Below are 21055 nucleotides of genomic sequence, written 5' to 3'. Positions count from 1 at the left end.
AAGCCTGCCTTTCATCCCTGGCAGAGGCAGTGGTTGCATCTCTTCCCACACACTCTGGTATGATTGGCTAATTGACAAGAAGGGGAAGTTTCAGGAACTATGGTCTTTGTTAAACTAAATACCTTTGTAGTGGGGGCATGTTTCTCACATTAGATATCCATTTCTTTCCCCAAGTTGGGGAAAGTTTTGCCATAATTTACTGATTGTATTGCTTTTCCCATTTCTATGACAGGATACCTGACCAGAGCAGTTAAAGCAAAGGAGGGGCTTATTTGGGCTTGAAGTTTTACAGTGTAGTAGCCCATCTCAGTAGAGAAGGCAGAGCAGAAGAACACGAGGCAGCTGGTTACACTGCACCTTCTTCAGTTGGGAAACAGAGATGGGTACTGGCATTCAGCTTCTTTCTCCTTATTCACTTCAGGGCCCCAGCCAATGGGATGATGCCACCTACATCCATATAGGTCTTTCCTCCTGATTTAAACCTTTCTGGAAAGAGTCTCATATACATACCTAGAAATGTGTTTTCGTGGTGATTCTGAGTCCAATCAAGTTGACAGTGAAGATGAGCCATCACAATCCCGTGCCTTATCAACCTGATGCCCAAGCAGATGTGCTTTAGAGCATAGCACTCCACCCCGTGCATCCCAAAGTCTCATCTTCATCTCACAGTGGAAATGCTTTTACATGTCTAAAGGTTCCTATAATCTTTCAACAGTTCAAACTCTTCTGAGACTCAAGACAAACTCTTGACTTTGAGCTCCCAAAAAATCACGAAGAATTCCAGCCCAGTGATACAGAGTAGACTTTCCTAGTACAGAAGAGGGGTAGGGCTATACAAAGATCAAACCAGAACCAGACCAAAAGTCAGCAGAGCCAGGATCAGCCTTGTGCTGTGTGTGTGTGTGTATGCGCGCGTGTGTGTGTGTGCACGTGCGTGTGTGTGCGTGTGTGTGTGCGTGGTGACTGGGGCTGTGATGGAGTAGTATACGCTCCAACAGCCTTACGGGGTCCGGCTCTCCTGCCTGTAGCACACGGCCTCTCTCTTGAGGGGTCCTGTCCTTCCAGCTCTCTTTCCTGTAGCACACACGGACTCTCTCTTGAGGGGTCCTGTCCTTCCGGCTCTCCTGCCTGTAGCACACACGGACTCTCTCTTGAGGGGTCCTGTCCTTCCAGCTCTCCTTCCTGTAGCACACACGGACTCTCTCTTGAGGGGTCATGTTCTTCCTACTCTCCTTCCTGTAGCACACATGGCCTCTCTCTTGAGGGGCCCTGTCCTTCCAGCTCTCTTTCCTGTAGCACACACAGTCTCTCCCTTGGGCCAGGTCTACTGTACGCTTGTAACTTTCCTGAGATGTCCCATGATGTTGCTATCTCCAACACTCTGGGGTCTCACTGCAGTTTAGACTTCACCTTGTCTGCTTCATGCAGTAGTCTCTTTGCAGGAATTTGGAACCTGTCACACATTGCCTAGTGTCAGTGGCCTTCAGACATCTTGATGCAAATCCTGATGACTTCTCACTCTTCTGCCTTTCATTTATGCAAAACCAAGACCATGTGGGTGACACTGCCAAGTTCTTCTGCCAGCCCAAGATGTGGTCTGACCTCTTGGGTCACAGTTACCGTGGCCTCTGTTTGCCTACAGCTGTTTTCAATCAGTGACCCCTTCTAATGGTATTCCCAGTTCAGACTCTCGGCTTTCAAATGGATTTGCATTCTTACAAATTGGAACCTTCCATGGCTCTGGTCTTCCTCATAGCAACTTTCCTATTATTCCAAGGACAGGACCAGGTTTCTCTTTAATGGAGATACTACCTTTAACACTTAAAATTGCTGTCCATCCTCCTTGGCTGCAACATTGAATTTCTTCAGTGCTCTCTTCTTGACTACACTGCACATTCTCATACTTTCCTGGTCCACTTTTTGCTCGCTCGCTCTCAAAGCAGTGGAAAATAACAATACCAGAGCCTGAATCTAATCTTCCCTTGAAATTTCCTCTATCTAACAAATTGATGCATTGCTTTTTAAGAGGCTGTGTGTGTGTGTGTGTGTGTGTGTCTGTGCAAGCACATATGTATACACATGTGGGCGGGCACCGAGGTAGGCCAGAAGAGGGGCTTGGATCTTCTGGAACTCGAGTTACTGAGAGTTGTGAGCCACCAGATGTGGGTATTAGGTATCAGACCCAAGTCCTCTGGAAGAATAACAATTGCAGGTCAGGCTCCAAAGCTACAGAGAAACACTGTCTGGAAAAACAAAAAAACAAACAGCAACAACAAACAAAGCAAAACAAGAAACAATTGTTCTTAACTCTTAATTGATGAGCCATCTTCATCCCCTGTCCTTTGCTTTTGAATTCAGCGTCTCTCAAGTGCTCAGGACAAGGGCATCATGAGTCCAGTTTTGTCACCAGAGCGTAGTGTGAATGGCCTCTAGCTCAGGTCCTGTTCTCAAATCCTGTTTGTCTTCTGAATTTCACAAACTGGGACACCACTGTGTATCTATTGGTTTTCTTGTCTAGCCTTCCCAGAATGGCCCCTGAGCTCTGCTTAAAAGATTCTAGGACTTTGCTAACTCACAGCTCTCAGTTCTTTCACATTCTCCCTGTAAACTGGGTCCAAACACCTAAGAACCCAAGCAGTCAGCTTTATCAGCCCCACACCTCAGTACCAGTTTCCTGTGGCTGTGGCAAACTCCCGACAAAAGCAACTTTGACCCCAGTCTGAGTGCACAGATCATCATGGTAAGGTAAGAAACATTAAATATGAATCTTTCCACCAAATACCATGACGCTTGTGTTGAAGAGTCAAATATGACCTTTTCCACTTTGTAAAACTTTTATGCAAATGCTTTAGCTACCACACACGCACGCACACACAGACACACAGAGACACACACACAGTAGAACCTCTGTTTAGGCAAGGCCCTTCATTTCCTGTGCACTGATTCTTTCCAGGCTAGCCATTTGCAAAAGGTTGTGAGGTTGGATCCCAGCCAATGGAGAAGCCACAGTCACCTGAATTAGAATAAAAACCATGTGCACTTCCTGTTCCGGTACTTGTTCTTCTGCTCTGATGAGCAGCACGCTTCTTTCCAAGACTGAAGTTTGCCTTGTCCGGACACTTCAGTTCCAATGGTGTCTCTTTCTTTTTGCGCCCACACTTATTCCTGACAGTGGCAGGGGTGGGAGATTGCTCTTCACCTTGCGTCCCCAGTCAGGAAGGTCTGCTTGCCTTCTCCTCCTGTTTATTCAGACTGGGCTGTCCCTCCTCTCCAGCCCTTACTGTAAGCCCCTACACGGGCACACCCAAAGGTAGATTTCCATGACTGTCCTAAATCCAGTCAGGCTGACAACGAAGCTTAGCTGTTAGCTTTTATCTTGTCTCCTCTGCCTGAGGGAGTCTTAGACGTGGTGTATGCTCCTGTCCCAGAGTGGGTGCTGGTGTGTTCATGCTTGCTTCTTTTCTTCATTGAAGTCTGAGTGTAGTGATCCCTCCACCTTGTCTTCACTGCTGATATTCTTTGCTCTGCCTGATCTAGTGATTCAGTTCAATGTCTGTGGTGCTCTCTGCTGTGCTTTTAATTTGGCAAACTGGGTTTTTCATTTCTGACATTTTGGGTTTTTTTCCCTCCCCAAAATGGCAGCTTCTTTCCTGAGTTTCTCATCTTGCTTTATCTCCCACATTCTGAATTGATTTCCTTCCTTTGCTTATCTGCTTTTTCTGTGTTCTTCAAAGTCACTGCACGTTTCTTTTGTTAGCAGGTGGACTTTGAACCCTCCGTTCAGCCTTCATTGAGGGTCTGACATGGGAGGGTGCTCCACTCCCCTTCCTGTGCTACTCGTGGTTTACACGTTGTTAGTGGGAGTTCTGCTTTTATTCGGGGACCTTTGTGAACAGCCTTCTCCTATGGATTTAATTCTCAGTCACAATGAGAGGAGAAACAGCAACAACACCAGAGCAAACAAGAAATAAAAACACACCTAAGCCCCATTGCGGCCATCGCCTGTGGCACTAGTGACAGAAGAGAAAATAGGGAGAACACGATGCGGAGTGTGCATGACGTTAACATTTGTCCAGGCTAACAGTTCAGACAGTAGATGACTAGGGCAGGGAAGCAAGCCCTGACATCTCCGTGTCTAGGCTGTCTAGGCTGTGCTCTCTAACCCTGCTCCTCACGGACTGCCCCGCGGGAGATGCACAGCTGTGCCAGGTACTCTGCTGGGGACTCTGAGCTTACTCCTGCTGGCCCTGAGCTACAAGGCACATAGGTGGCCCCAGAGATCTGGTACCCACTGACCAGTTGTCCACATTCATCTTCAGGTAATGGAGTCTGCTCCCATCCTCAGGAGGCGGAGGTGGAGCTCCATCTACCATACCGTCCCCTGCCAAAGCCCAGCTTTCTAAGCCTAAACCTCTTAGCATCTGCCCCAAGCCCCTTCCCGCACCTCAGCTGCGTCCTCCCAGGGGCTGCAGCATGTAGTCCCAGGCTGCCATCTGCCTTGTGGTTATTCCTTGTTTTTCAGGTCTCCAGAATAGCTCAGTCTGAGAACAATAGGCTGGCTCCCTTGCACACAGCCCCCGGAAATGGGGAGTGTTGGCTTGTCACACAGGAGGAGTCACCATCTGATAGATTTCCCCAGATGGGCGGGTAGCTTTTGAGAGCTTCACTGTGCAGCCTGCTTGCCTTACCTTTTGGACTCCGCCTAAGTCTTGCTCCCCTTGCCCGTGAGCCACGGCTGAAGCCATGTGCTACCCATCCTGTTAGCTCCCTTGCCCTTGTTCGCACTTCTCTCTGTCCTGTCACCTCCTTTGTGATTTGTGGTGCTTCTCATCTTTCTCTCTTTGGAATAGTCTGCTCTGTTGTCTGACTCTTCCTAGCATCACTCAGAGGCAGCTTCTAATGTACCCCACCCTGAGTCTTCCTTTCAATCTCTCAACTGTTCTGTTTTTATAAAGTTATCTAGTCCCTACCAAACGCTTTTTGCCTTCACCCAACAGAGTTTGGTCATTTTTATTTTTATTTCATTCATTTAAAAGTATTTTCAAATCTTACTAGTGGTTTCTTTGTATGCATATGTGTTTGTGTGTGGTGCAAGGAATTGAGCCCTGGGCATCGTACACACCAGGCAACTGCTTCACTGTTGAGCTTCTCCTTCAACCCATTACTCGTTCGTTCATTCATTCATCCCTCCATCATTCATTCGTGTTAAGGCAAGGTCTCAATCTGGTGCCAGGGTGGGTTTGAACTTGGGGTAGTCTGCCCTTAGCCTTGCAAGGGGCTGGTGTTTCTGGCATGAACCAGCACCCCCAGCTCTGGTGACAGCTTCTTTCTTCAGACACCTGTATTCTAACTTGCCACAGTCTGCCTTAATTAGTGCTAACCACTTCATGAGAAAGACCCTTCTGCCATATGCTTCCAGTTTCCCATTTGTAGTACAGCTTTCCTTTGCTTTTACATGTCATGAAACCAACCCATAGTTCCTTGTTAGCGCTCTTAAATTCTGATTGTCCTTTAAAGAAAATTACAAAGAAAATATATATTTATTTACATTTTAATTATTTCCAATGCATTTTATTTTTCTGCATGGATTGAGTTTCTTCAGTCTGAAGAAAAAAATTAATGCCCAATATCTCATAGCATTCATATACCTGGAGAAGCCTTTATTTCAGACGTATTTGTGAGACATGTTTTTGCTAGACATAGAACTCTGGTTTGTGACTTTCATGTCTGTTTTTGTATGTGTGTGTGTTTAGGTGTGTATGTGTGTGTGTTAGGTGTATATGTGTGTTTAGGTGTGTATGTGTGTGCTGTTGGAGCACACATGTGGTGGCCCACTCTTCAGAAGTCCATTTTCTCCTCCTGTTGTTTGGAGGCGGGGTCTGCCTCTGTTTCTGCAGCTGAGCTGCAGACTCCACACTGACTGGCCTGTGAGCTTGCACACAGCTCCCCTGCGTCTGCTGACAGATGCACGCCACCCTGCTCGGGTTCCTCTGTGGGTTCCAGGGACTGAACTCAGATCATCGGGTTCTAACAGTGAGTACTTTTACCTTCTGAGCCGTTTCTCTTGCCCTGTATGCTTACTTATTGGGAGTTGTTTTTGTTTGCTGACTTGTTTTGAGCTAGTCTCCAAAGTGCAGACTGGCCTTTGACCTTGCTGTATTGCCTAGGCTGATTTCTGGCTCAGGATGATCCTCCTGCCTCGACTCTTGAGTGCTATGGTTACAGAAGTATGCCACAATGCCCAACTTTAAATTTTTAGCACATTAAAGATTTTTGTCCCAGTTGTCTTTAGCATTCGTGGTATCTAATGGCTGTTCTTATCTTCTTCCCTCTGTGTGTGCTATGTTTCTGCTTCTCAGGATGCTGGTAAGACTTTCTCTTTATTGTTAATTTTCAGCAACTTGATAATTGATGCACTGTTTACCACTCTAGAGGCTGTGGGACCTGGGGGAACGGAGGCGAGAAATGAAGCCGACCAAAGTCTCATGCAATAGCCAGCTCTGTCTATGCCCTGAGGGTTAAGAAAAGTCACCTGAGTAAAGTTCTCATGAGTTCAAGCTGGGTATAATCCCAAGGAGGAGCCATATGTGGCAAAACCATGTTTTTCCATGGAGACTGATAAAGGCTAGTTTAAGCACTTAACTGACAGCAACAATCAATGGCGAGGAGTCTGGAGTAAACTCACTCCCATCTGCTGCACCTGGGAGGAGCACGAAACCGCCCAGGAACGCCTCTGTTTGGAAGAAGCTGAGGGCACAGACTCCTGTCTTCTTGGAGTGTTCTCACGAGCATTCATAATTCTCCTCGCACGCCTCCATTCCTGGGCCGTGTTCTGACAATGCCCCTCTGCCCAGTCTCCTACTTGTTGATTCGACTTTTTTATTTCTGGTGTTTGGGGGTTTTATTTTTTAATCTTTCAATATTCTAAATTATGCTTGGACTATTCTTAGCCTGCATTCTTCCAGGGGGCATTCTGCCCTACTCCTCTCTCTTCTCGGAGACGGCACTATTGGGCCATCGGTCTCCAAGACCGCATTTAGTGCCCACTTTCCATTTTGTTCTAATTAGTGGGCTTTCCCTTTAGAGCCGTGTTTACGTTCACAGAAACCCGAGTAAGGTTCTTCTTTGCCCCTCAATGTTGGTCCTTATTACTAATGTGGTAATAAACGTCCTGTGAAACAGCCTGCGCATGTGTGGGGTTGACTTTCCTGTCATGTTTTGTCCAGAGTCGCGTGGCCACACCTCATGTCTTTGGTGTAAGTTTTGTGGGATCCCCTCCCCATTTTGTGGGATCCCCTCCCCAGCACCACTGTTGTATAAGGACGCAAAGAGGTTTATTCTTTCTGTGCGACTTCAGCGACATGTTCGTCACATATCACATTTGCTCCTTAAAAAGATTTGATTTTCTTGTTCTCTGCTTGGAAGTGCCTAGCATATGTACCTGTGTGTACATGTTTCTAGCAACTGATTATGTTATATTTTGATTTCTCAGAAATTATTTGACTCTTGATCCACTGGCATCACTTGCCAAACTAAGATTTCTTTCTTTCTTTCTTTTTTTTTTTTAATCTTTTCCAGGCCCAGCTTCAAAGGGAAAAAGAACAAGATCAGATGAAGCTGTACGCTAAACTTGAAAAGCTCAATGTCTTAGAAAAAGAGTGTTTTAGATTGACAGCCACTCAGCAGGCTGCTGAGGTAAGCTTCTGCTTGTCTCGGAGCTGATGGCGCCAGGAGGGATGCCAAGCTGGCACTGTATGGGAGTGAGCAGCCAAAGGGTTAGAGCCCTTCATGTACAGCGTTCAGTAATCCGGGTAATTCCTGCCTGGGGAGAAAGCGTGTTCTGTCCTGGCATGAGGGAGCTTGCCTGCTGATAGCACAGCAGGCGCCTGACTAAGATGGCAGGACGTTTTCAGTTCAGGTGTCTGACCTGAAGGGTGTTAGGTGGCCTTTAGTGCCTGTCCTACACCCCTGCTCCTCCTCCCGCCAAGTCCTTGTCATTTCACAGAACTGCTCTAGAACCTCTTTGTAGCCCCTCTTAAGAGCTGCAGTACTCAGAAGTCTCTCCCCTTGACACTTCTGTCATGGCTCCTGCTCCGAACCACACACACATGAAAGGTGTAATGTATGTGAGGTATGGAGTGTGCGGTGAGCCTTTCAAATTGTCCTCGTTGCTTTACCATTTCATGTGTGTTACTCTTTTAACATTAGTTATGCTATGTGTATGTGAATAATGGGTGGGGTGCATGCATGCATGACACATGTGTGGAGAGCAGAGGACAGCTTTGTGGAGTTGATGGGGTGGGGTGCATGCATGCATGACACATGTGTGGAGGGCAGAGGACAGCTTTGTGGAGTTGATGGGGGTGCATGCATGCATGACACATGTGTGGAGGGCAGAGGACAGCTTTGTGGAGTTGCTCCTCTCCTTCTACTTCTGTGTGGTTCCAGGGATCAAACTCAAGTGATCAGACTGGCATGGTAGGCACTTTACCTGCTGGGCTGTCTTATTGTAATCCTTGTTTGACAGAGCGCATTACTAAGCTCTTAAATAACCGGGGCCAGGTCTTACATTTCTCAGGTGTCTTCCCGCCCTGCTCCCAGCATTAGCCCCCATCACATGCACATGGCTGACATCGCTATCGGTTTTTTTGTTTGTTTATTTTGGTTTGGTTTGGTTTTGGGGGGTTTTTTTGGTTTTGGTTTTTTGGGGTTTTTTTTTGGTTTTGGTTTTTTGTTTTGTTTTGGTTTAGGTTTTTTGGTTTGTTTGTTTGTTTGTTTTTTGCTTTTGTTTGTTTTGGGGTTTTTTTTTTTTTTGTGAACGTTGAGACCCAAGACCATAATAGCTTTAAAAGCTATAGCATTCTCGGAAACTTCGTCATGGTTCTAGAGGTAGCCGAGAATAAAACTTGTGGGTTTATTCTCTGTGGGTCTGGTGGTGGCCACAAATAAAACTGTGGGTTTTTTTCTCTTTCATTTTGCCCTGATGTGCAATAGTAAGGAAGGAAGCATAGGTATAGGTAGACAGCCAAGAGAAATCTTGGCATCTTTTGCCATTTCTTTTTCTTACTTTCTATTCTAACTTGCTAGCTCTTAAAAATCTAGACCCCCTAGGACCATCTTGGAAAGGACATTTGGCTCTGGTTTTCATACATGTTCATTATTGCAGGATAAGATAAACTATCTAGAGGAAAAACTAAAGGAAGAGGAGCATCAGCGCAAGCTGTTTCAAGACAGAGCGTGTGAGGTCGGTAGCATTCTGTAGTCTATCACAGTGACTGATATCTTTGAATACTTCATTCTCGTGACCTGCACCCTAGTCTACACTCAGTTTGGGTGTTGTACGTTGTTACAACAGTCTGTAGTAGCAAAATTCTCACTTAGCCTGTACATCCATATTCTCAGATATATTGCCAAAGACCTTGCACATCCTATATATATTCTTAGTTGAGGTGACTGACTCCTGGCATACATTAGTTTCATCTTGAGATATACACACGAGCATACACCACACACACACACACACACACACACACACACACACACGCGCGCGCGCGTGCCCTAATTTATTCTGTTATAAACAGAAAAAAGTTATAATTGCAAAACTAATGTATTACTGGAGTATTCTTTTTCAAAGGTTTTTGGCTTTGGGACTTTATTTTTATTGTTTTGTTTTTTAACATTGAGTATCACTGCACTGCCCAGGCTGGCCCTGAGCTCCTAAGCTCATACAACCCTGCTTCAGCTCCATCCAAGTTACTGCAACTAAGCCCTGCTTGACTTTAGAATGTATTTTATACTTGAAAGCTGAGATCTAAACTTTCATTATGTATAAAGAAGCTTGTTACAGATCAGTCTTATAAATTATTTCTTTAATTTTATAGCTTCAAACTGGACTGGAAATCAGCAGACTTTTAATGCCTACAGTTTCACAATCACAGCATTGTAAGAGAAAGAAGAAGCCACCAAAGGTACGTATATTCAGCTTTCCCCAGACATTACTTCTTAACTTTATGATAGACATTTATTCATCCTTTAGTCTTTTCTGCTTCTTTATGGCTGGGCGGTGGTGGCGCATGGCTTTAATCCCAACACTTGGGAAGCAGAGGCAGGCGGATCTCTGTGAGTTCAGAGTCAGCCTGTTCTATAAGAGCTAGTTCCATGACAGGTTCTAAAACTACAGCAAAACCCTGTCTCAAAAAACCAAAAACAAAAACAAAAAACAAACAAACAAACAAAAAAAAAACAACAACAAAAAGATACTTATGATAGAATACATTTTCTTACTGTTCTATTGCGGTAAAGAGACACCATGACCAAGGCAGCTCTTATGAAAGAAAACATTTAATTGGGGTTTGCTTACAGTTTCAGGGGGTTAGTCCATTATCATCATGGTGACAAGCAGACAGTCAGGCACTAGAGCAACAGCTGAGCACTTTACATCTTGATCCAGCGGTACCAGGCAGAGAGAGAGAGAGAGAGAGAGAGAGAGAGAGAGAGAGAGAGAGAGAGAGAGAGAGAGAGAGAGACTGGGTCTGATATGCTTCTGTGTTCCAAAAAAATATCCTAAATTTATATAAATACATATACAGTAAAAAGAAAGATTTTTCAATTTTATTTACTAATATTTGAGACAGGGTTACACCCTAGTAACCCATGTTGGTTTCAGACTTGCCACGTAGCCTGGGCTGACCTTGACTTCAGTCCTCCTGCCCAAGCCTCCTGAGTAGGTGGGATTACAGCCACGTACTGCCACACCTGGCTATCTGACTGTGTTTTGTTATACATTTATTTAGTGTGTGTGTATGTGATGTGTATACATGCACACACACACACACACACATGTGCAACCATGGCATGCGCATGGAGGTCAGAGGACAACTTGCAGGGCATGTTCTACCTTTTGGGTTCCAGGGATTAGACTCAGGTGGCCAAGGCTTTTACAAGGGTCTTTACGTATTGAGCCATTTCATTGGACCCTTAATAATTTTAAAAAGAATTTTATAACTATATTCGAAATTGGGGAAATGGCTCAGTGATAGTTAAATGTTTGCTGAACAAGCTTGAGGGATGCCTGCAGGGCATGGCGGTCTCCCTGGTAATTAGATCCTTGAAAGGTAGAAACAAGGAAATCCTTGATCAAGTTGGCTAGAGAAATTAACCATATCAATGAGCTCTGGGTTTGGTTAAAGGACCTTGCCTTCAACAAATAAGGTAGAAAGACCATCTAGGGTGATTCTATCATCAACCTTGGGCTTCCACATGTATGCACATACATGTGCACATGCACTCTACACATGTGCACAAAGATACAAACACAAAAATGGAAAAATAATTTTATAGCTATAATAATAAAAACCACTTATTTTGCTTATTTCCTTAATCTCTTTTTATGTCTTATTTGAGTAATGAGACTTGAACTGGAAACCCAAATAGAAAAGCACTATAAATAATTTGCAAATGGAACAATGACTGTTATTAAATATTTGTTTAATGCTATCTTTAACTGATAAGATAGAAGTTTAACTTTACATATTTATTGTAGAAACTATGAGACAAAAAAAGGAATATAAGAAAGAAAATGTAACTTCTGAAAGAGTAGAGGGAAATTAGGGGCAAACTCAGTTAGTAAAAGTGCTGATTCCCACGTGAAAAGGCGCTCTGACATCACTGGAGATAGGTTCAGAGTGCAGTGCTCCCATTTATCTCTAATGCTGTGTCTCCATGTCTCCGGTTGAGTATCAGCTCATGGGTTTTGTTGTTTCGACCACTGTCTCTAAGAGACAGAGACAGATAAACCCAGTGTGACAGTATTTGCTTTAGTGCCAGCTGGGGCTGAGGCGGGAGTCTGGGAGTTCAAGGACAAGCAGGGATACATTGAGACGTGGGAGTGATGCAGAGCTACCACACTGCAGTCATCCCGGGATCCTAAAGAATGACACCCTGCAGAGAGGAGACTTGTGTTAAAATATAATCCTGCTGGGGACAGAGATGTATAATCTCAGGGCTATCCTGGCCTAACAAGACACTGTCACCAAAAAGGGGGAAAAAACAGCAATTAACTTTTAAAGTTGGGTGTAGTGATGAACATTTATAATTCCTATACTCAGAAGGCCAAGACAGGAGGGCCCTGAGTTTAAAACCACCCTGAAGTACATAGTAGGTTCCTGGCTAGCCTGGCAAACAGTGAGATTCATGTCTGAAAACGGGTGGTAGTGTTGAATTTGAACTCTTATTATAAGTAGATGGCACCCATTGAAGACTTTTAGGAACAGTAGAGACAGAGGTATAATTCTAATGGTGACTGAGAGGCCTGAGAGACGTACATAGATTTGTTACCTGCGTGGCTTCATGTAGCCTCACATCAAGATACTGTCCACCCACTCTAAGGTTCTTCCAGACAGTTCCTTCAGACCCGCACCCTCACCCAGCCCCAGCAAGTGTTATTCTGTTCGTCTCCTCTGTAGTTTTCTTATTTCAAGAATCCTGTATGGTCAGGCACTACAGAACATGCCGGCAATCTAAGTTGTGAGGCGGCGGAGGCAGTGGGATTGCCATGATTTGAGACCAGCCTGCACTGCATAGTGAGCCTGTATCCCAATGAGAAAAAGGTCAAGTAGAGTTATATAATGTGAGCCTTTGGGGCTACCTTTTCCCTGGACTTCCATCTGAGTGGTTATCTATTCTCTTTGCCTTTTACACTAATCCACATTAAGGATCTACTACACCTAGTCAGTCCCTGTGTAAGGATGTTTGCGTTGTTGCTACTTTTCAGCCATTGCAAGTAAAGATATTTTATGCATGTGTTGATGGTTTTGTGTGTGTGAACATCAATTTTAATCTTTCTAGAATAATTGCTCAAGAGTGCAATTGTTAGGACATATGATAAATACATGTTTGACTCTATAAAAAACTGCCAACTTGTTACCCAAAGTGGCTTTACCAATATGCAAGTGATGTAGTTTCTCTGCATTCTTGACAATATTTGATGTCATCACTTTTTTTTTATTTTGCCCATGTTAATATGCATTTGGTAATGTTTTCTTTTTTATTAACTTTTTTATTTTGGCTATTTTATATTAATCTGAATAGGTTGTTAACCACCTCTTTATGTGTCTGCCTTTTGTCTTCTAGTCAAATGTCTATTCGTGTCTGCTCCTACTCCAAATTGCACTACTTGCTGTTGAGTTTTGAGAATTTTTCATATCATAAATATATATTAAAATAGTACTTTGCTTCCTCTTTCCCTTGCTAACCTTTAGAAAACGAAGTGTTTAAAGAGGGAGCCCCCTCAGCAAATGGACCCGAAGTGTAGAGCACAGTCTCTGGAGAGGGTGAAGGTAAGAGGACAGAATGAGGATCATGGCCTTGGTTTGCAAATGCTGTTCATACACTGTCCTAGTTAGCTCTCTCTTGCTGTGACAGACGCCATGACCAGAGGCATCGTGGGGGAGGAAAGAGTTTATTTCAGTTTACCATCCTCCATGAAGGGAGGTTGGGACAAGAGCCTGGAGGCAAGAACTGAAGCAGAGATCGTGGAGGAACAATTCCTACGGGCGTGCTCTCCAGGCCTTGCTCAGTTTACCACCTGCCCAGGGGTGGCTCTGCCCCTGGAGAACTGGGCCCACATACATCAGTCTCTAATCAGGAAAACGCTCCACAGACTTGCCTTAGGCCAGAGGATGGCAACATTTTCTCAGCTGGGTTCCCTCTTTCCAGACAGCTAAGCTTATGTCAGGCTGACGAGATCTAACCGGCACACACACCGTCGAGCGCTAGTCTGTTCGCAGCTGCGTCTTCCCCTTCGTGCTGTCCAGCGCAGGCTGTTCCTTTAATGCGAGCTTGTAAACTTCTGCAGATGATAGGTGCCTATGGGCTCCGTAGCCTTCAGAGACCTGCTCCAGTCACTGAGCTGCAGTGTCGCTACAAGCCTCTCAGAACAACTTCCCAGGTCAAAGCTGTAGCCCCTAACCCAGGAGAGCCCGTTCCCATCTGTGACAGTTTGTCTGATCTTTTGATGGCAATGCAAGAGGAGCTGGCCCAAATGACTGTGTAAGTGTTGTTCTTTATTAAATAACCGTACGTGTTCGGATACATTTTTTATCAACTCTTTTAAGAACAGTATCAACTATGTATTCATTAAGATTTATTTATATTCACGTGAGTGGGTGTGTGCACATGGTGCAGGTGCTCTCAGATCGCAGAGGAGGAGCTGGGTTCTTGGTAGCCGGAGTGACAGAGGACTGCACCCAACTCGGGTTCTCAGCAAGGGCAGCACACATTCTCAAGTCTTTAGTGATCTCTGTAGCTCCCACCTGTAAATTCTCCATGGCTATTTGGACTTACCTTGTTTTGATTCACAAATTTATTGATAATATTTTCATTGTTCCTACTGTAGCATTTAACCTTTTAACTATGTCTAATTATGACTTTCCTGTATTCCATAGATTTACACTGATATACAGATATTATGAATCACATATATTGAGTCTGAAGACTTTAGATTAGAACTCAGAAGAGCTTTTAGAAGAAATATGCTTTTCTTTTGAAATCTTTTAGTAACGTGGGTAACTAGGCAGGTAAGGATAAGGATACCATTTCTTTTAGATTCTGCCTGGTCCGTATCACAGATTGGGAAGCTTCCTCAGTAAGGAAGATCTGCACGGGGTTATTGTATTATAGCCCATGCTTAAATCCCTTTCAGCACACACATCAGGACTGCGTGACTAGCTAGCAGACTCGCTGAACTCATGAACTGCCGCTGCACACATAACTCTTCTCTTGACAGTATCTCCAATCCCAGACATGGAACTGAAGAGAACCGTGTGTTGCCCCTGGCCAAACCCTGTAGAACCATTCATTCTTTTTAGCTGAGAACACCAGGAATTTAGATTGCTTTTTTAGATTATTTAACAGCTAGATACTGAGGTAGTTCTAAATCCAAATTTTTTATTGTGATTTAGTTATATATCCTAATGCTAGTGACTATTTTTGAAAATTAATATTTTACTCTTAACTGTAACTCCAGTTGAAGAAAAAAATTAGTTGTGATAAACAGACAAACTATAACTGTATGTAATGTCTGCTTTGTTTTTAATCATGCAAAAATGATCCATGTGTCATGTCAGACAATACTACTTTCGTGGATTTATTTATTTATTTATTTATTTATTTATTTATTTATATTGCTAAGTATTGAATACAGGATTTGACTTGCAGAGAAACACTCTCTGGCTGAGTTGCTCCCCAGCCTGATGTTTGCTTTTCTCTACAGGGAGCACAGAGAACTAATGAGACAAACTGGAAGCCATTCAGTCTCTGATGACATCGAGCACGAGCTGGAGCAATTAGTCAAGAAGATGGAGAGCAAAGAAGACCAGATTTCCAAACTCAAGAAGCATCAAGACAGTGTAAGAACACTACTTACACACACACACACACACACACACACACACACACACACACACACCTCTTCTGAGAACCGCTGGTCTTCAGAACACAAAAACAACTGCCATACAATGTTTGAAAAGGAAAAAAGAAAATAAAGAAGTACTAGAAATATATGTATAGTTGGGATTTTCTGAGCTACCAACCAGCTCCCCAACAAAGACAGGGAGACTTATTATTAATTGTGAATGCTCAGCTTTAGCTGAGGTTTGACCCACTGGCTCTTTTAACGCGATTTAACCTGATTCTCTTTACCTCTGCTTTGCCTTGGGCTTCTTACCTTTTCTTCATTCTCTATATCCTACTCTTCTGCTTCCTCTGTGCATGCCTGTCTGGCCCCTGGCCTCTCTTTGTCTTTATTCCCTGAGCCTAAATTTCTCCTCCTACTTACTCTCCCTCCTCCCTCACTATTGGGCATTCATCTTTTTATTAGACCAATCAGGTGCCTTGGGCAGGCAAGGTTAAACAGCAACACATCTTTATATAGTTAAACAGATATTCCACAACATAAACAAATGCAACATATCTTTGCATAGTTAAACAAATATTCTGGCACATAGATGTGGATTCAGTGTCACATGGCTTTCCAGTTGGAAGTTTGTGGTATGGTGTGCTAAAAGATACACAGAAGTCACTTGGTCTTCTTACAGAGAGCCACCACTGCAGGTAACACCGTGGGTCTCCTATACAGTTCTTTAAGGTAAGAACAAGAGCAGAAGAGTTCCTGTGGAGTCAGACCCTGGGAAATGTGTAGTAGGCTATTGCCTTGGTAGCCTCCAGACACCCTTCCAGCACTCTTGCCTCCTCTCTTCCCTCCACTGCTTCAGTGATGTCCTCTGTGCCACAGTCCTGAAACCATTCCCGTCCTTCTGAAACAAGCTGGGCTGTATTGTGTTCCCTGGAAACCTATGCTTAGCCACCTGTGGTTTGTAGAATTCAGGTATGGAGGATTCTGTACCTGTGTTTTAGTGACCTTCAATATTTGAGCAGAAGAATCATGAGTATAATATTTAACTCTAAGACAATGACTGCACCTATAGATGAACTTAGAACACTGTGACATTGCTGAAGCAAAAGAGAGTCTCTCTCTCTCTCTCTCTCTCTCTCTCTCTCTCTCTCTCTCTCACACACACACACACACACACACACACACTCACACTCCTATAAGAGGGAAGGGTCAGCATTCAAACAAGCTGCTGGTATATCAAGGCTCCACACGCACACACTTTTATAAGACTGATTTGTACAGCTCCAAATATTACTGTATTCATTATGCTTATGGCCAAGAAAGAAAACTGTATTTTCATTTTACTGGCTTTAAAGACTATAGCAAGTAAAAAAAAATTATGATTGTGTTGGGGCAGAGATTGTACAACCTGTGCCCTTTCTGGGAATTGCACAGAAGAAACTTTAGACCGAAGAATAATCACAATTTCAAAGTTACCCAATCTATATATTTTATAATTTGAATAAGCATTCAAGTTTTCTATTGTGATAAATTTAACATTGAACTAAAAATTGCATCCTAGGCAAATAAACACGTGTTCTTAGCACCAGTTCTTTACTTTGCTGTTAGCGTCACCTAAAACATCCCACTCTCATGGAGCTCTGTTCCGACCAGTACCTCTGGCTCAACTTCCTGTCCACATCATCTTCCCTACTCTGCCCTTCTCACATGCACGCTCTTCTCTTCAGAGTCTTCCCAGCTCGAGTAGTCTCTGGTCATCCGTGTGCTTCTGCTCACTAACTGGAGAGTGAGCTCCTGAAGCCACGGATGCTCTATGTGTCAGCCACGGACCAGGTGGTCAGTGAGTGACTTGCTGTATTGAACCTTTGGACATAATCTTTAAGGCACCAACCTAGTCCTCTATTTCAGGGCATATTTATATTAATTTTTATCTTAAACATTAGATTTTCTTTTCTCTACAGGTCCGTAAACTGCAGCAAAAAGTTCAGAACTCAAGGATAAATGAACCCTCCGGTATCCATCAGGAAGATGGCAACCCTAAAGGACTAAAGAACGTGAAAAATAGCCCTAGGAAATGTTGGGATGAAACCAACCCTTTCCGTAAACACAGCACCTGCCATCCAGTCCACGTCCACAATGTGCAGGTGAAGCTGCGGAAGGACGACATCAGGTGGGAGCAGTGAGCGCAGCGAGGCTGCCGCCCAATGAACCTCTCCAGAGAGAGCTTGCCTGTCTACGTGGTTTTCATTTAATATACTTTGGGGAACTTTTCAATTATGTTTCTGGCTTCTATAAAATGTGAAGTTGTATATTTTCAGAATAATGGCTAATGACCTACCAAGAATCCCAGAAGAATAAATGGCTAACTTTTGTTGTTGCTATTAACCAGAGGGCCCGCCCTCCTCACCCTGCAGAGGTTGTCACCTGCAGCTCCCTTGAGTAAACCTAAGAAGGGTAAGGAACGGAGTCTCACTAGTCTATGGGCCCTCACTAGTGGGGCCGCACCTGAGCTCCGGGGGCCAGTCCACAGTTCCCTTAGGTAGGCTGTGACCTGCAGAGCAACACGGAGTGGACAGACTCCTTTAACTTCCCTGCCATGGCCACCTTACCTTGATTTAGATCTCAGCAGTGTTCCTGTTTGTTTGGTTTGGAAAGGGAAAGCACAATAATTCTGCAGTTTTTGAAAATACCTTTAGCTCAGCTTTCCTGTGACAGTGCAGAAAGGGTTGCATAGTTAATTTTCAACGACGTGCATTCAGCCTTCTTCCTCTGCCGTCCCATGCTCTTTCCAAGCTGCTGCTTCTGATTTCCTTTCACTCTTTCCTAACGGTTTCTGGTTTCTCGTTTGCTTTGTACGTGGTTCTCATCAGTACATGCCAATGTGGATGTCTGGGACCCAAGAGGATAATGGGGTTTTCTAAGAACTTGGGCATTTCATTTTCTTTATGCACAAGAGAAAGTGAATTGGGTGAATGTGGTGTCTCTTTTTATACTTTAGAATCAGTGCTGTCGCAATGGATTTCTTTGTTGTATACATGTTTTATAATAAATTTACACTTTGTCTTCCTAGAAGCCTGTGGAAATTAGTACATATCTTTGGAACACTTACCTTTTTATTTTCTGGGACAACTAGAAAACTGATGTCATCAACTGAAATGGAAATAGAAACTATACAGAAAGCTGTACGAAAGGGAAAAGCTTGAAATTAGGGAGGAAGGGTAAGGAATGGGTCCATTCCAAAAGGTCAGTTGGAGTGTGTATTTACCTGAATTCCCGGTGGATGGGGAGTGTGCAGTCTGAGGATGCGAACCCTGCTGATCAGGAGCCCAAGGAGCTGCTTCAGAATAAAAGTAGAGAAGCAATTATTTTCTTTCTTTGTTTTTTTTTTTAATTTTGTTTGTTTGTTTTTCTAGGACAGGGTCCCTCTGCACAGCCCTGGCTGTCCTGGAACTCACTTTGTAGACCAGCCTAGACTCGAACTCACAGAGATCTGCCTGCCTCTATCTCCCAAATGCTGGGCTGGGATTAAAGGCCTGTACCACCACCGCCTGGCTCTCATTTTTTGAGACAGTAGACCAGGCTGGCCCCGAACTCACTGTGTAGTTATTGGTCTTGAACTGGTCCTCCTGTCTACACCTCCCATGTTACCGTCATGTACAGTCAGCCATGTCTAGCCATAAAAGGCAATTTCTTTATTTTACATGTACATTGAGACAGGGTCTCAATAGGTAGCCTTGTATGGCCTGGAACTCACAGACATCTACCTGCCTCTGCCTCCTGAGAGCTGGGCTTAACGGTGTGTGTCACCACGCCCTGCCTGAGAAAAGCAATTTTTAGGGGCAATCTGTTCTCACAGGAAGAAGCAAAAGGTGTGTAATAGAAATAAGGGTCACTCTGGCCTCCTGGAGAACAAGACAGCTGTGAGAAGGGCCAGATTAGAAGACGCATCCCGCTCTGGGGCTGTGTTTAGGACCATCTGTAACAGAGCAGAATCTCCCTCTCTGGCTTAAGCAGTGCACCTACTGTGACCTGTCAGCCTCTCCGCCCTGGAAATGGCCGCCGTGGACTCTCCCCAACATCCATCTTCTTACCTCAGCATTCCACCTTTCCTCCTCGAGAACGGAGCTCTGTTGCTTAAACTTAGAAAGAAGGAAAAGGAAAAAACAAAAAAACCCAACTAGGCCATAACACAGCTTAGTTTCTCGCCTTTGTCTCTGCGCACTCAGGAAAGGGCTGAGCATCCTTCTTTTACGAATAAAATCATTTTGTATGGAAACATAGGATTGTGACTCAGTGGTAAAGAGTTTAACCTGGGCTCAACTCCCAGCATGGAATAAAAAATCTATATTGCTAAACCAAATTACCATACAAAAATTTTAGTCAGTACTTGGCTATTTCAATTAAGAATTGAGTATTGTCTCATAAAAGTATAATGTGGCAGAAAAACACTTAGGATCTCAGAGTGAAAAGAGTTGGTTCAAAACCAGTCTCCTGCTGAGATCTTCACAAGCCAAGGATTCTGGAGCGCTTCGGGTCCGCTGTGAGTGGCCCGTAGTGAGAGCTGCGGGCAGGCCTGCTTTTCGTCCTGCTGGGCTCCCGCATGGCGAGCTTTACACCCGAAATAATACATGGAAACTGTATTCTTTTAAACACTGCCTGGCCCATTATATCTGTCTTCTTCTTGGCTAACTCTCATATCTTGATTAACCCATTTCTAATAATCTGTGTAGCACCACGGGAAAGATTCAGCATGTCTGACCTGGTGGCTGGCTCCATTGCGTCTGACCCAGAGAGGAGAGGCATGGTGATTGCCTAACTTCCCTTCTTCCCAGCATTCTGTTCTGTCTACTCCACCCACCTATGTTCTGACCTATCAGGCCAAGCAGTTTCTTTATTAATTAACCAATGAAAGCAACAGGTAGACAAATGACCTTCCCACATCAGGGCCCTACCCATCCTGCCTCGGGATGCTGTAAGGAGCACAGCACCCAGCAGAAGGGTGGCACTTAAGGAAAACTCTTAATCTGCAGTTCTCAACCTGTGGGTCGTGACCCCTTTGGGGAGGTCAAATAACCCTTCCACAGAGGTCACCTAAGACCATTGGAAAACACAGATATTTACATTATGATTCATACCAGTAGCAAAATTACAGTTATGAGGAAGCAATGAAAGTAATGTTAATGGTGGGGTCAGCACAGCGTGAGGAGCTGGCTTAAAGGGTCGCAGCATTAGTAAGGTTGAGGACCACTGCTCTAAATGCTTTTGAGTCTGAGCAGAAAAGAAAAGGTAAAACACAGGTTTACGTGGCTTGACGTCTAAAAGCAAAGCTGAGGCTATGTCCTTAGGAACTGAGTTGGAGTGTTCTTTCTTCTCTGTGGAAGTGGCCAGCTTGCATCCTGGCCTGGGGTTGTGAAGGAGAAAGCAAAGCCTAAGGTATGACATCGTGGTGCAGGAACAACACAATCAGCCGCAGGTTACTCTGGAGTTTGTTTTGGTTGGTGAGGTGACATTTAATTACTAGGAAACTGTAAAGAATGGTTTTGTTGCTCCACCATGGCTACCTGCCTGCCAAGGCTACTGACCCTGGTGGGAGGAGCCAAAGCTCTCTTTCCTGGATGAGACTCTTTGGCGTGCTGGAGTTGC

General features: G+C 44.2%; 1 protein-coding gene across 2 annotated transcripts in view; it reads left to right on the top strand.

Annotated features, from left to right (window-relative positions):
- Cep57l1 (centrosomal protein 57 like 1) overlaps nt 1–18470 on the top strand; it is a 56493-nt gene extending 38023 nt beyond the window's left edge. Inside the window, exons 1-8 of one of the 2 annotated variants that reach the window (XM_057762099.1) lie at nt 2030–6366; nt 7579–7695; nt 9167–9244; nt 9882–9968; nt 13260–13337; nt 13856–14049; nt 15272–15407; nt 17374–18470. In XM_057762099.1, the coding sequence (XP_057618082.1) occupies nt 6343–6366; nt 7579–7695; nt 9167–9244; nt 9882–9968; nt 13260–13337; nt 13856–14049; nt 15272–15407; nt 17374–17595 (936 nt within the window). In that variant the 5' untranslated portion in view covers nt 2030–6342 and the 3' untranslated portion in view covers nt 17596–18470. Of the gene's footprint in view, nt 1–2029; nt 6367–7578; nt 7696–9166; nt 9245–9881; nt 9969–13259; nt 13338–13855; nt 14050–15271; nt 15408–17373 lie in introns of those variants that run through there. The other variant, XM_057762098.1, reaches the window with a different exon arrangement.
- The last annotated feature ends 2585 nt before the right edge of the window (nt 18471–21055 follow it).

The sequence above is a fragment of the Chionomys nivalis genome, chromosome 2 (genome assembly GCF_950005125.1).
Source record: "Chionomys nivalis chromosome 2, mChiNiv1.1, whole genome shotgun sequence".
NCBI classification, from domain to species: Eukaryota; Metazoa; Chordata; class Mammalia; order Rodentia; family Cricetidae; genus Chionomys; species Chionomys nivalis.
Note: the sequence above shows the minus strand (reverse complement) of the source record. Positions and strands in the feature narration are given on the sequence as shown.